Source organism: Anolis carolinensis, chromosome 4 (genome assembly GCF_035594765.1).
Source record: "Anolis carolinensis isolate JA03-04 chromosome 4, rAnoCar3.1.pri, whole genome shotgun sequence".
Lineage (NCBI taxonomy): Eukaryota > Metazoa > Chordata > Lepidosauria > Squamata > Dactyloidae > Anolis > Anolis carolinensis.
This window is the reverse complement of record NC_085844.1, coordinates 59641010-59657328: the sequence shown is the minus strand read 5'-3', so window position 1 is coordinate 59657328 and position 16319 is coordinate 59641010. Positions and strand designations below refer to the sequence as shown.

Genomic DNA, 16319 nt, shown 5'->3' with positions numbered 1-16319 from the left:
TGACTTTGACCCACAACTAAGGCTTTCCCTTTCATACCTGAGGATATAGTAGTACTATGCCCGGGTGAGAAATGAGACAAGTGAATCTAGATAATCTGTTTCTTTCACCAACACCTGAAGTTGCCCATGCACCACATGCTAAAGCATGAGGATATGCACACTAGGAAAGTAGTTTTCCTATACCTCTGGGTAAAAGCAAGTCCTCTTCAGGAGAGAGCAACTTCTTTCAAAACAATATGCACCCTTACACAGTGAAGCATTGACTCCTCCTGGGCCACCCAATCAGTCTCTCTACTAGATCTTTATAGACATGGCCATACAGCTCGGAAAACTCACAGCAACCCAGTGATTCCAGCCATGAAAACCTTCAACAACACAATACATTAATTGCTTTGTGACAGTGAAACAAGAAGACTGGTTGCATTGAGGGGAAAGCTCTACAGATAGATGGGTTACTGTGAGTTTTCCAGGCTGTATGGCCATGTTCCAGAAGCATTTTCTCCTGATGTTTCACCCACATTTATGGCAGACATCTCAGAGGCTGTGAGGTATATTGGAAACTAGGCTAGTGGGGTTTGTATATCTGGAAGATCCAGGGTGGGAGAAAGAATTCTTGCCTGTTGGAGGCAAGTGTGAATGTTACAATTGATCACCTTGATGAGCATTAATTAGCTTTTTAGTTTCAAGGTATGGCTGTTTACTGCCAGGGGAATCCTTTGCTGGGAGGTGTTAGTGGGGCCCTGATTGATTCATGTCTGGAATTCCTCTGTTTTCAGAGTGTTGTTCTTTATTTACTGTCCTAATTTTAGAGTTTTTTTTTAATACTGGTAGTCAGAGTTTTCAGCCTGATCTTGAAACTGAAAGGCTAATTAATTCTCATCAAGGTGATTAATTGCAACATTCACACTTGCCTCCAACAGAAAAGAGTTCTCCCACCCTGGATCTCCCATAAATATATAAACCTCACTTGCCTAGTCTCCAACAGACCTTATAACCTCTGAGGATGTCTGCCATAGATGTCGGCGAAACATCAGGAGAAAATGCTTCTGGAACATGGTCATACAGCCCGGAAAACTCACAGCAACCCAGTGATTCGGACCATGAGAGCCTTCAACAACACAATACATTAAGGGGAAAGCACTGAAGGGAAAGCGTCAGTATACTTTACAGATAGAGCTGCCTCTTTCCTGTTGCAAGAGATAATAACCCCAACAGGCCTTTGGTATCTACTTGGCAGGGCTGTAGCCAAAGGGGGGGGGGGGGGTAGGGGTTAAATCCCCCCCTCCCGAATTCTCTCCGGTTTACTCATGAATTTTAACTGGTTAACCAAATGCCCATGAGTGTCCACTGGTGTTTATCGATGGAGCCTGATTTCTAAATTATTTTGCGTTATGGAGCTACTCTTCATCTATATATATATAAATGTAATGTGCCGTTTTACTATGGAGTAAACAACAAAACCACTGAACCCAATCACACCAAATTTGGCCACAAAAGACATAGCTATGTCTTTCAAACAAAAAAACCTAGAAAAATAAAGTCCAAATTAGAGAACGAGAAAAAGTGGTTTGTTTCGCCCTGACTGCAGTCAGAAGGATAGGCCCCGCCCCCTTTAGGCCCCACCCACTTCATCTCTTAGCAACCCACTCAGCCACAATGGCCTGGGGACAGGCAGAGTTAGGCCTCACTTAGGCCTCTTCCATACTGCCTGTAAAATGCAGATTATCTGATTTGAACGGGATGATATGACAATGTAGACTCAAGGCCCTTCCACACAGCTATATAAACCACAATGCCAAGGCAGATAATCCACAGTATCTGCTTTGAACTGGGTTATCTTGAGTCCACACTGACATATAATCCAATTCAGTGTGGATTTTATACAGTTGTGTAGAAGGGCCTCATATAATCCAGTTCAAAGCAAATAATATAATATTATAAATATAATATATAAAATTATTGTGCTATAATAAAACAGAACAATATAATCTCTAAAATCAGGACAGCAAATAAAGAACAACACTCTGAAAAACAGGAAATTCCAGACAGGAAACAATCAGGGCCAGCTAACACCTCCCAAAAAAGGATTCCTCCAGGCAGGAAGAAGCCAGGCTTTGAAGCTGCAAGGCCATTAAATGCTAATCAAGGTGACTAATTGCAGCATTCATACTTGCCGCACCGAGACTATTCATTTCCATTCAACCTGGTCAACCAAGGATTCCACAAGGTAGAAAGCAGCCAGGCTTGAAAGCAGCAAGGCTATTCAGTGCTGTTCAACCTGGCCAACCAAGATTTCCCCTAGATAAAAAAAACTCCCAGGCTTTGAAGCCACAAGGCTACTCCGTCCCATTCAACCTGGCCAACGAAGGATGCCCCTATGTAGAAAGCGGTCAGGCTTTTAACCTGCAAGACTATTCAGTGCAATTCAAGCTTGCCAAACAAGGATTTCCCTTAGGTATAACACAGCCAGGCATTGAAGCTGCAAGGTTATTCAGTGCAATTAAACCAGTCCAACAAGGGATTAATCTTGGTAGAAGGCAGCCAGGCTTTGAAGCAGCGATACTACTCTGTACTATTGAAGCTGACCAACCAAAGATTCCCCTAGGTAGCAAGCAGCCAGGCTTTGAAGCAGCGAGGCTATTCATTGCAATTCTTGCAGCCCAAAAATCCATTCCCCTAGAACGCAAGTACCCAGGCTTCCTAGCAGCAAGCCTATTCTATTGCATTCCAGCTCAACAAACAAGGATTCCTATAAGAAGAAAACGGCCAAGCTTTGAGGCTGCAAGGCTATTCACTGCTATTCCACCTGGCCAACAAATGATTCCCATAAGCCACAGCAACGCGTGGCCAGGCACGGCTAGTAAGTTTCAACTCCCCCCGCCCCCCACCCCACACATTTTTTCTGGCTATGGTCCTGCTGCTGGGGTTTGGTTCCAGGACGCCTGTGGATACCACAATCTGTGGATGTTGAAGTCTGATTATATACAATGGTGTCCCTTATATAAAGGGTCCCTGGTGGCACAGTGCGTTAAAGTGCTGAGCTGCTGAACTTGCGGACCAAAAGGTCCCAGGTTCAAATCCCAGGAGCGGAATGAGCGCCCGCTGTTAGCCCCAACTCCTGCCAACCTAGCAGTTCGAAAACATGCAAATGTGAGTAGATCAATAGGTACCGCTCCGGCGGGAAGGTAACGGCACTCCATGCAGTCATGCCGGCCACATGACCTGGAGATTTCTTTTTTTTAAAAAAAATTTTTTTATTAAATTTTGAAAATAACAATAAAATCCACCTTAGTGGGTTAGGAAAGTATGGAGGGGAAGAAAGGATGGGGGGTAGGGAGGGGGGTGACAGAAAGTGAGGGGAAAGGGGGTAATAAGGGTAGGGGGGGTCAGGGTCCTTGTCGATTCTTGACTTCCATTCTTCTCTATAAAGTTGTCAAACCTGGAGATTTCTATGGACAACGCCGGCTCTTCGGCTTAGAAATGGAGATGAGCACCAACCCCCAGAGTCGGTCACGACTGGACTTAACGTCAGGGGAAACCTTTACCTTTTTTTACCCTTATATAAAACGGCAATGGAGGTTTTTGTTTGTTTTTTTGAGAGAGGGGGGGATTTTAAAGCCCTGGATGTAGAGAGGCAACTGTAGTTCCAAGTTGTGGGCTTCCATCCCTAGTTCTGTTCTGTGTCACATCATCCCTGCATCTTAAGCCGCCTTCTTTCTCCCAGTTCGCCAGGGCCTACTGAGAAGAGGCTTGGAGAATAGTCCTGAAGCCCCCCACTCCGCCCGCCCCAAATGTCACCCAGCTCGTCGACGGAGGAGAGCTCATTAGGAGCAATTAGTTCCTCCTCCTGCCGAGCGTCCCGGCGCTTCCCTTCCTCTTTCCTTCCTTCCTTCCTCTGCCCTCCTCCCCTTCCCTCTCCTGCTGCTGCGGCAAAGTCGGGGATGTGTGTGCGCAGAGGGCGAAGGAATGAGAGCTGCTCGGCGTCCCGGGCTCCCTTTCCTCCTTTCTCTTTCCTCCTCCTCCTCCTCCCCTCCGGAGTGGTGCATTGTGGAGGGAGCGCGGTAGTGTCTGTCTGTCCCGGGCCAGGCGCTGTCCAAGGTGCTACTCCGCCCCGGACGCATGCCCGCCTTCCTCTCCCTCCGCCCGCCTCTTTCGCCTCTTGACGCACGAACGAAGCCTCTTCCTTGGCGAGGAAGCGACCATGGTGTTTGCGCCAGGTAACGTAGGTACTTTTGCTCCTGCTCCCCACTCGCTCCCGCTCACCAACCAACCCCCTTTCCTCCTCTGTAAAGCCAAGGCAGAAGGAGTGCCATCCCTCCCAGACCTCCTCCTGCCCCAAATCCCTCCCGGGTTTATTGCCATCTCCTGTCCCGACTGCAGGGAACCTTTAGTAACTATTGCGGAGTCTGTTTTGTCTGGGACGAGAGGGAGGGCGGCATAGTTGAGCCCTAGTTGAGCGGCTCTGGGGTAAAGCTGGAAGGAAAGGACGGAGCTTTTCCTCACAGCAGGAAACTTAGATAAGAATATCCAGCCCCCGAAAGAAGATCAGCACCCGCTCTGTGAGTTTAGAATCGCATCCCTTTATTTCCCTATTTCGCCTTCATGAAATCATAGAAACATAGAATAATAGAGTGTTGTCGAAGGCTTTCATGGCCGGGATCACAGGGTTGTTGTATGTCTTTCGGGCTGTGTGGCCATGTTCCAGAAGTATTCTCTCCTGACGTTTCGCCTACATCTATGGCAGGCATCCTCAGAGGTTGTGAGGTACCATGTTCCAGAAATATTCTCTCCTGACGTTTCGCCCACATCTATGGCAGGCATCCTCAGAGGTTGTGAGGTACCATGTTCCAGAAGTATTCTCTCCTGACGTTTCGCCCACATCTATGGCAGGCATCCTCAGAGGTTGTGAGGTACCATGTTCCAGAAATATTCTCTCCTGACGTTTCGCCCACATCTATGGCAGGCATCCTCAGAGGTTGTGAGGTACCATGTTCCAGAAGTATTCTCTCCTGACGTTTCGCCCACATCTATGGCAGGCATCCTCAGAGGTTGTGAGGTACCTCACAACCTCTGAGGATGCCTGCCATAGATGTGGGCTAAACATCAGGAGAGAATACTTCTGGAACATGGCCACACAGCCCGAAAGACATACAACAACCCTATAGAATAATAGAGTTGGAAGAGACCCCATGGGCCATCTAGTCCAACTCCTAGCCATGCAGGAAGGTGGCATGTTTTGCAGAAAGAGAGCACAGGACATAGTGCTCCTTTTCTAGAGCCCATACTCCAGAAGACAGGAGCAGAACTGAAAACGATCTTAACAGATTAGAGCAGGCATGGGCAAAGTAAGGCCCAAGGGCCGGATGCAGCCCCGAGGCACTTATTTATTATTTATTTATTTACAGTACAGTAGAGTCTCACTTATCCAACGTTCTGGATTATCCAACACATTTTTGTAGTCAATGTTTTCAATACATCATCATATTTTGGTACAGTAGAGTCTCACTTATCCAACACTCGCTTATCCAACATTCTGGATTATCCAACGCATTTTTGTAGTCAATGTTTTCAATACATCATGATATTTTGGTGCTAAATTCATAAATACAGTGATTACTACATAGCATTACTGCATATTGAACTACTTTTTCTGTCAAATTTGTTGTATAACATGATATTTTGATGCTTAATTTGTAAAATCATAACCTAATTTGATGTTTAATAGGCTTTTCCTTAATCCCTCCTTATTATCCAATATATTCGCTTATCCAATGTTCTGCCGGCCCATTTATGTTGGATAAGTGAAACTCTGCTGTATTTATATTCTGCCCTTCTCACCCCAAAGGGGACTCAGGGCGGATCACAATGTACATAATATACATGGCAAACATTCAATGCCATATGACCTAAAACATACGGACAGAGACAAAGTGGCAATTTAACATTTTCCAGCTTCTGGCTTCATGAGGGTATGCTCGATTCCAGCCACAGGGGGAGCTGCATCATCCACTGTGACACCAAGTCCTTGATGGAGTACTTCATCATTCTTCCGCATGCTGCTGGTTGTTTTTATGGTGTTGTAAATTAGTTAAATTAGCCTCCCCACATAAAGTGGTACCTAAATTTCCTACTCGACAGATGCAGCTGTCTTTCAGTTGCTTAGGTCAACAACGAGCTAGACTATTTAATGGTCGGGTGCTCAATCCAACCTGAGCTGGCTTCAAACTCATGACTTCTTGGTCAGTAGTGATTTATTGCAGCTGTCTACTAACTAGCTGTGCCACTTACCTCAGGCCCTCCTCGTTTACCCTGTCCTTTTGGCATAAGGACATGGCGACCCGCAGCAGCTGAGAGCTCTCTGGAGTGCTCTCAGCCACCGCTTGTCTCACCCTCCTCTGAGCATTAGGACAGTGCAAGCGGCCCCATTCTTATGCTGGGAGGACAGCTCAAGGAAAGTGTGACTGAGAGTCCTCCAGAGCACGCTCAGCCACTGACTGTCTCGCGTTCTTCTAAGAGTGCTCCAGGAGGAGGAGGATTGGGGCAATTACCACATGTCCCGCGTTCCTCTCGGCATAAGGATTGGGCAATTTAAGTCCCATACTAATGAAAGGCAGGTTATAAATATATAGACAAACAAACATCCCCAACACAGGACTTTTTGTGGGCTGCACTCCTATCTTGGGGAGAAAGAATTGTATTCAATAGGGCTGACTTCTGAGTAGAAAGGGATGGCAGGACTGTGCTGCCCATCTCAGTTCTTCTCAAGCCATGAAATCGGTAAGAAGCCCATTAGGCTGAGAAGTGGTTTCAAAAAGTATCAAGTAACTGCAAGAAAATAAGAAAGAAAAAAAGGAGCTGTTCTGACTAATTGAAAGTTGGCACTTATACATGTTATTCAGAAAAAGACTGACTAAATTGGGACCTGGAATGATTTCAGATTTTGTCAGTATTTTTGCAACTGCATAGAACTGTAACCTCACAGCACAAGCTTATATCGTGTCTACTCAAACATAAGCCCTGGTTCCAGTGAGGTTTACTCTCAGGTAAGTGGGTGCAGTGAGTTAAACCGCAGAGCTGCTAAACTTGCTGACTGAAAGGCCAGCAGTTCGAATCCAGGGAGTGGGGGTGAGCTCCCGCTGTTAGCCACAACTTCTGCCAACCTACCAGTTCAAAAACATGCAAATGTGAGTAGATCAATAGGTATGACTCCAGTGGGAAGGTAACGACATTCCATGTAGTCATGCCAGCCATGTGACCTTAGAGGTGTCTACAGACAATGCCAGCTCTTCGGCTTAGAAATTGAGATTTTGTTTTGTTTTTTGCTCTTTTTTTTTTGCTTTCTGCTTCTTCTCTCTCCCTCTTTTTCTCCCATCTATCTCTTATATAAAATTTGTTCTCACACTTTCATTGTATATATCACTGGAAACCTTAATAAAAACTATTTTTTTATAAAAGGAAATGGAGATGAGCACCAACCCCCAGAGTCGGACACAACTAGACTTAATGTCAGGGGAAAACCTTTACCTAAGTGGGAACAGGACTACAGCCTTAGTCACATTTTACATGAAATTTCTGTAAGAGAACCACAACCTTAAATTCATCAAGATGTGGAGCAAAGATGGCTTTATTCAGATAGTTCTGAATTTCAGTGAGAGCTGTGCTACAGTAAAAAAAAAAAAAAAGGTAGAACTTTTAATTAGACTCCTCCTGAAGTCCCTGGAACAAGTCCCATTCACTGACTTATATCCTATTGATTGTAATAAGAACTAAATTCAATAAACCTAGAATAGGATTCAGCCCCGAAGCATCAGATTCTATTACAAAAATGTCAACCATAGAATTAATTTAGATTAGATAGTGTCAGTGGCAACTTAACACATTATATATACTAATTTTTTCAACATTATAACATGTTTTATGTACAACAACAGATACAGTTGTCAATAAATAAATGGTACTTATCCCCCCCCCCCCTTTTCCTGGTAAAGGTACAAGTCTGCACATGAAATTTCTTAAGACATTTGCTTTTTACTCTGTAAAACTGTTAGGCTGCTTAATGTGCATAATGTGACATTTGAATTGTGAGGAACTAATGCAAGCTTGCAGGTTCATGAATTGGAACTCATGATGCTTGAAGAGTTGGGTGAGAAATATGCATAATATAAAGGTCTGGGTAAGTGAAAAATTGCTCTAACCACATTTTCAAAATCTTGATCCCAAAATAGCACTGAAATGCCTATTACAAGAGGTTACAAAGTGTGGTGGGAGGAAGAGAGAATATTGGTTTAATCCTGGAAGAATCTTCTTTGCAATCCTGCTAATGATATTTACATACAAAGCTGCTTTATGCAAAGTGAGACCACTGAATGTGTTTGCTATTGTCTGGTTTAATTGGCAGTGAAGTTGAAGGATTTAAGACAAGAAAATCTCTTTCTCACCTCTGTTCTCTGAGCCCCTTTCCTTTGAGCTGTATATGTGTGAACGTGTGTGGCTATATGCCTTCTGGTTACATGTTGACTTGTGGCAACCCCATCAATTTCACAGAGTTATAGAGGCAGGAAATAGAGATTGTTTTGCCAGTTCCTTTCTCTGAAATCTGGCCTTCACTTGTGGTCTCTAGTCCAAGTATTAACCAAAGCTTCCAAGATCAAACAGAACCTGGTGCTTTTAGCATATTTAGACCGTTCAACTAGGGATACCAGCAATTAAATGATATTTTCTCACTTATGGAATGTGTGCTCCCATTTGTCAAAAAATACATGTTGGGATTTAAAAGATGACTTTGATACAGACTTCCCCATTCATATTGCTTTTTTAAAAACCCCATGATATCAGAATAGCATTCTAGATTGTACTTACATAGCAGGCATGGGCATGGGCAAACTTTGGGCCTCCAAGTGTTTTGGACCAACTCCCACAATTCCTAACAGCTTGCCAGCTGTTAGGAATTATGAGAGTTGAAGTCCAAAATAGCTGGAGGGCCAAAGTTTGCCCATGCCTGTTCTATGTGATGCCCCATTTGATGCCATACCAAGCTCTGCATTGCAATCTTAACTCTATTCATATAGAAACTGGAACATAGTGGAACACAAATGGGCTTGCCAAAATAATGTTGCAGTCAAAGGTTTCAACCAGCCAGCCATGTCCATTTATGGGACATTCCATTCAATTTTCCCTATTCCATCTTTTATTGTCCTGGCTTCTAGTAGGCAGCATTCCATTTCCACAGGGCACTGTTTGGAAAGTATGGGAACTGAATCTCACATGTCCTCCCACCCCAAGGCTACCAAGCTTGTTTGGGGAGTCTCATAGCTTTGAGGAATTCTTCCCCGTCAGGATTAAAAAAAAATCTTGGTAATTCTAGACAACTTGATATTTTCAGAGAACTGTAGTCAACTTCTTGTGTGTGATGGTAACCTAGAAAATAGTATTTGGAAATCAATTTCTGTTCTGTTCGGGCCATATAGTTTGAATCAAGAGGTGCACCCATTAATTCAAATGGCTGATAGGATAATAAGGATCCAGCTTGTGCTGGCTGGAGTTACATTGCCCCTGAAGTGTGAAGTTCATATTTGGTATATTCCTGAGCCCAAATATTCCTGGAGACCAGGAATACATTTGCATTGTTAAAAAGTCAGGAGAGAATGCTTCTGGAACATGGCCATACAATCTGGAAAACTCACAACAACCCATTTTTAAAATTAGAGTGCCAGGAGCACATGCTCATGGAAATGTCAAATCCAGGTTATAAATCTTGGTTCTATTTGAATTACTTTCATGGGGCTAACTTTGGAAATTGCTTAGAAACTTGGAAGGTTCAAAATGTTGCTGGTAAATGTTGCTGGGGGCCGGGCTGTGTCGCAGCTGTTGAGCAGCTGCCTTAAATCACTCTGACCATGAGGTCATGAGTTCGAGGCCAGCCCATGGCGGGGTGAGCACCCGTCAATTAAAAATAAAAAATAGCCCCTGCTCGTTGCTGACCTAGCAACCCGAAAGATAGTTGCATCTATCAAGTAGGAGATAAGGTACCACTTATAAAGTGGGGAGGCAAGATTAACTAATTTACGACCTGGAATGAGGAAGTGCCGTCAGTGTGGATGATGAAGCAGCTGCTCCCCCCTGTGGCCAGAATCGAACATCCCCTCAGAAGAAGGTTAACTTGCCTCTGCGTGTGTCTCTCAGTCTCTGTTTGATGTGTTTATGGGCATTGAATGTTTGCCCTATGTGTGTTATAATGTGATCCGCCCTGAGTCCCCTTCGGGGTGAGAAGGGCGGAATATAAATACTGTAAATAAATAAATAATAAATAATCCACAGACTAGGGCTGGTGTCATTGAACATTTAGTCGCCTCGTTGCAACAGTTTCTCTGGCTATTGGTTCATTTCCAGGCAGAGTGAAAGTGCTGATTATGACCTGTAAATCTCTACACAACTGGGACCAGACTATCTATAAGCCTGATTCAGTTTTAATATTCTCAAGGGAGAGTTTGTCTTAGTCTACCCACTGTCACTGGCATGTCTGGTGAAGCTACACGAGAGGGCCTTCTTAGTGGCTGCTCCCAGACTGTGGAACTTTCTTCCATGGGAAACCAGTCTAGTTCCCTCTTGCTATTCATTTCACCAGTCAAAAGCAAAACAAAACATTTATTTTCATTTGGGTAGGTTTTGTTGCAGAAAGTTCTTTTAATGGCATGTGTGCTGTATTTTATTCCCATGCTTATGTTTTAAATCAGTACTATATTTTATAGAACAATGTACTGACACATTTAATTTTTTAAAAACTATTGTATTGGAAGTGTGCTTTATTTTAATCTATCCTCTGGGCTGCCTTATGTCTGATGCTGGGAGAAAGGTAGGATATTAATTGATTAATTAGCCTCCAAGTACAGGTACATAGATATAAATATGCTTTATTCCAGAATATTTGTGGTATTCTCCTTAGAGATTTAATAGATTTTAAGAGAAGATTTGCAGCCTAGGCCTGTTATAGTGGTTTTGGAAAAATAAAGAAATATTCAAAGAATCATACTAAAAGTAATAGTAAAATTATTGAAATCAAAAGTATTTACTTTTAAGTAGGTAAAGGAAAAGGTAAAGGTTTTCCCTTGACATTAAGTCTAGTCGTGTCCGACTCTGGGGGTTGGTGCTCATCTCCATTTCTAAGCCAAAGAGCCAGTGTTGTCCGTAGACACCTCCAAGGTCATGTAGCCGGCATGACTGCATGGAGCGCCATTACCTTCCTGCTGGAGCAGTACCTCCAGTATCTACTCACATTTGCATCTTTTTGAACTGCTAGGTTGGCAGAACCTGAGGCTAACAGCGGGAGCTCCCCCTGCTCCCCAGATATGAACCACCGACCTTTCAGTCAACAAGTTCAGTAGCTGAGTGGTTTAATCCGCTGTGCCATCAGGGGCTCCCCTTCTAAGTAAGACAACAAAGAAATCATAAAATCTTTCCAAGTGTAAATATATACTTTCATATTTTCTGACATTCTGCTCATTTTCAGAACACATTGCTAAACACCTGCAGGGGAGAAAGTTGATCTTAGCCCTGCAGTCTTGTTTTTTTTTGACATCACCTCCAGAGTCACAACACCTCTTCCTCGTACCTTTTATCTAGCAGAGCAGATGGCTCACATCGTTATTCACAGCCTGTTTTTGTTGCAAACATATGACAGTAGAGAAGTGCAGCAAGAGATTATAACTACAATAAATGCAAGACAATTGCAAAAAGCTGATAAGTCTATAATAAATGTGCTTTTCGTTACTATTATGCTAGAAAGAGCAGGCTTTTCATAACTGCAGGTAATGCTATGTTGTTTGTTTAATGTAATTGTTCTCTTTTGGCTTGATCTTGCAAGACGGCTATTTAGCAATTCCCAAATGCTTGCTCTTGTTTTTCTGCAGCCACCGTCCTTTTTAAAACAGCATTATAAATAAAGTGACTAAAAGTTAGAAATTAAACACAGGTACTGTATTTACCAACAGAAATTATAATGTGCACAATCCAACAAATGCATAATTTCTCAATTAAAACAAATATGGAAGGTACTGGTTAATAGGTATTATCTTCCCTAAATAAGCCACATTTTTAATGAAAGTACCAATCTGGTTTTTGTATTATCAACTGTAAGCAAGATGTAGGTTGATTTTTTTCCCCAGTGGTTGCAGGAAGACAAGCTCAGCTGCAAATGGGCTTATGCAGTATGGTTAATGTTACAATCTCTTTCATGAGCACTGACTGATTTAGCAAGCCCACCATCAGAAAACAAGTTGGGACTTGGCCATATAACAGTCCTAAATCACAGTTATGGGATCAGAATGCTTCTTTTTGTCATCCATGCCATTGCCATGAACACTTGAATCCACACCATTGGCCATGGAGCAGATGAAGCTGTCTTGAAAGAGAACAGCCAGGAACTGATTGTTTAGAAATCGATAGATATTTGTTAGGATAGCAGTGAATAAACCTCAGTCCCATGAAATCAGCTTCAGTTTATTTAATAGAATTTGGGGCCTTTTAACCTGTACCAGATGGGAAATAACAGGATCATTGGGACTGGTAGCAGTGAAGTACATTGCTTAAATTACTCTCCCTGGAACATACACCAGATATGCAAATTACAATCCTCAATATCAATGATTAACTATAATGGATTCTAATATAAATGTCTTAAACTAGTTAGCAGAACTATACAAACACTAGCAAGACATTCACAAAACATAATTGCAGCATTTTGGTTTCACTTTAATTGCCATGACAACATCTTAGAACGTCTTAGACAAATGGCCCAGTGTGGATACAGCTTAAGTTTCTCTTTGAGGCGATGAAAATGTTGTTGTGGTGTGCTCAGATTGCTTTTTTATTATTCCAACTGCTACCTCTTTCCTTGCTCCAGGACAATACACACTGCTTCCATGATGTATCACAGTATTTCTCAACCTGGGGGTCGGGATCCCTAGAGGGGTCGCAAGGGGGGTTCAGAGGGATTGCCAAAGACCAGTATTTTCTGTTGGTCATGGGGGTTCTGTGTGGGAAGTTTGGTCCAATTCTGTCATTGGTGAGGTTCAAGGGGCTCTTTGATTTAGGTGAACTATAAATCCCAGCAACTACAACTCCCAAATGTCAAGGTCTGTTTTCCCCAAATTCCACCAGTGTTCATATTTTTATGTTAATGTTTTTATATTGTGGAATGATATTTTAAATTGTAAGTCGCTCGGAGCACTCTGGTGGAGAGTGACTAATTAAGAAATAAAGTGAAGTGAAGTGAAGTAAAGTGAAGATATTTGGGCATATTGAGTATTTGTGACAAGTTTGGTCCAGATCCATCATTGTTTGAGTCCACAGTGCTCTCTGGATGTAGGTGAACTACAACTCCAAAACTCAAGGTCAATGCCCAACAAACCCTTCCAGTATTTCCTCTTGGTCATAGGAGTTCTGTGTGCCAAGGTTGGCTCAATTCAATTGTTGGTGGAGTTCAGAATGCTTTTTGTTTGTAGGTGAACTATAAATCCCGGCAATTGCAACTCCCAAATGACAAAATCAATCCCCTTCCCAATCCCACCAGTATTCAAATTTGGGCATATCGGGTATTTGGGCCAAACTTGGGTCCAGTGAATGAAAATCCATCCTTCATGTCAGATATTTACATTACAATTCATAACAGTAGCAATTTTATAGATGGGGATCACCACAACATGAGGAACTGTATTAAAGGGTGGCGGCACTAGGAAGGTTGAAAACCATTGATCTGTCACTTCATCCAAGTCATTATATTGTTCCAAAATCTACCAATTTCATCATAAACAGCCATTATATTGTTCCAAAATCTACCAATTCTGATTAGAACTTTTTGAAGTTTTAGAGTTCCCTCTTCGAATGTTGTGCCTCTTATGAATTCATCCAGCTATGAGTCGTATTTTGTTCAACAGAAAGTACTTTTGCCGTTCTTATTTTCTAGGGCTGCTCCTATCATTATATTTACAAAGCCATGGAATGTGGTTTTGAGCAATAAAGGTACAGTACATATATTTTCAACTAAAATGTTTTTTCCTCTTTCCCAGAAGGGGAGAAATCTGGAAACAACCACGAGGAAGCAAGACTACAACATGCCAGCAAACAGATAGTGCATACTGCCATTCAACAAGCTGTCCAGCAGTTCTCCCAAGAAAGCCAGAGAAAGGAGAAATGCACAAACAGTAGTGTGAACTTGCAGCTTGGGCAAGGGCAATTAACTAAGAAGCATGAAAAAAAGTAAACTGCTACTACTTCTGAATCCCCTTGTCTGGAGTACTTCTGCCTTCATGATATCAGCTGCATTGCCAGTGTAACTCTACTAGGAAAAAGCAAACCAAAGTATAACTTGCCTGTAGAGGTAGATATATAAAGTTGCATTAGCTCTCAGCTGAGAAATAATGTCTTAAGAACATTAGGTCATGTAACTTGATATTTATGCAGTGCCTCTCACACAAGTAACAAAAGAATGCCATGGCAATGAAGTATTGTCAAGCACAAATTCTTCCTAGGGTATAGTTCTATATTCAGAATGCCCCTGTATTTCTGTGTATTCATCAATGTCTAGATAACTAGTGAATGCTTACTTCAATGTTCTAGGAGGCCATTGTATGACGCACAGAAGTATAGGTGAAGTGATGCATTTTCTGACCCTGTGATGCCTACTCTTGAACAAAGTAAGAATTGCAACATGCAGAATGGCCACAATGAAATAGAAATGGAAACATCTGTGAAGGAATTTTTCATTAACATAGTGACCTCAGTCCAACAAAGAGTAAAGCGTGCTTCAACACATATTTCAGTTCTCACTCTTTTAATCTATCTATCTATCTATCTATCTATCTATCCATCCATCCATCTTGTAGAAATATAAAATGATCACCAGGCACAATTTAGAGAAAGTTGATATTATAGTTGCAATCTTGAATGCACTTACCTGTGAGTAAGTCCCGCAAGCTGAAGTCTAACATCTGAATAGACATGTCTTGTTAATCCTGTAGAATCATGAGAACATAAAACTTACCTCTGCAGTTCAGTGCCATTTCTTTCAACTGGTGCTGTGTGCTCCAAATGGGCTCTGGAATCTGCTTTTTATGTTGCGCCGTTCCGCAATCCTTGAGGTTTGAGTGTGTCTTCTTGAAGGTGGGAGCCCGAGACAGCTTGGGGATTCTGCTGGTGTACCGTCCACCCCGCGACCCAGCAGTCTCTCTGTCTGAGCTAACAGAAGTGGTCTCCAATTCGGCCCTGGTCTCCCAACAGCTCATAGTTTTGGGAGACTTTAACATCCATGCCGAGACCACATTGACAGGTGCAGCTCAGGATTTCATGGTTGCCATGTCGACCATGGGGTGACTCAAGTTATATCTGGGCCCACACATCAGGCAGGACACACGCTGGACCTTGTCTTTATTGTGGACGGAGGGACAGTCAGAGTGGAAGAGCAAAACATCCTTCCATTGTCATGGTCTGACCATCATCTGATCTGTTTAAGTTTCGCCGTGTCTTCTAACCTCCGCAGGGGTGGTGGACCCACTAAGATGGTCCGCCCCAGGAGGCTGATGGATCCGGATGGACTCCTGAGGTCTCTTGGGGATCTTCCTGTTCTGGAGACTGGCAATCCTGTTGATGTCCTGGCTGATCGTTATAACAGCGAGTTGGCAAGGGCACTTGACACGATTGCTCCCGAACGTCCCCTCTCGCTGCGTAGAGTCACATCGACTCCTTGGTTCACTGAGGAGCTGGCTGTGATGAAGCGTGCGAGGAGGGGACTAGAGTGCATCTGGAGGAAATCTCAGGATGTGTCTGACCAAGCACGGGCTAAAGCCGCTATTAAGGCTTACTCCGTGGCTCTGCGAGCAGCCAGGAAAGCTTTCACGACTGCCTGCATAGCGTCTGCAGCCAACAGGCCATCGGAGTTGTTTCGAGTTGTTGGGGAGCTCCTGTGGCCTCCCAAGACCCAGGGGCTTCCTGATGACTTGGCAACTTGGTGCAGCGATTTCGCGCACCATTTTGCAGGCAAAGTTGCTCAGATACGCCGTGAGTTGGACTCCAGCTTAACTGTAGTTCCAGCGGAGGTAACCGAGGTACCTGTCTGTCCGATCTTATGGGATTCTTTCCGGCTTGTCCTTCCTGATGATGTGGAGGGGATTCTTGGGTCTGTGAGGGCGACCACTTGCACTCTGGATCCTTGTCCTTCTTGGCTGGTTAAGCTGGCCAAAGATGGGTTGTTGGATTGGTTTGTGGCTATTATAAATGCCTCCTTGGGTCAGGGGTAGTAAAACCATTACTAAAAAAGACCTCTTTAG

At 43.3% G+C, this 16319-nt stretch overlaps 1 protein-coding gene across 2 annotated transcripts; it reads left to right on the top strand.

Moving 5' to 3' along the window:
* The first annotated feature begins 3432 nt into the window (after positions 1–3432).
* On the top strand, positions 3433–14275 carry akain1 (A-kinase anchor inhibitor 1). Of its 2 annotated transcripts, none has more exons than XM_003219682.4 (2): positions 3433–4217; positions 14067–14275. In XM_003219682.4, the coding sequence occupies exons 1-2, from the start codon at positions 4202–4204 to the stop codon at positions 14255–14257; spliced, it is 207 nt and encodes a 68-aa protein (XP_003219730.1). In that variant the 5' UTR covers positions 3433–4201; the 3' UTR covers positions 14258–14275. The 2 variants fall into 2 exon arrangements, with proteins under 2 accessions (XP_003219730.1, XP_062836564.1); XM_062980494.1 differs by having other exon boundaries at positions 3742–4217; positions 14064–14275.
* The last annotated feature ends 2044 nt before the right edge of the window (positions 14276–16319 follow it).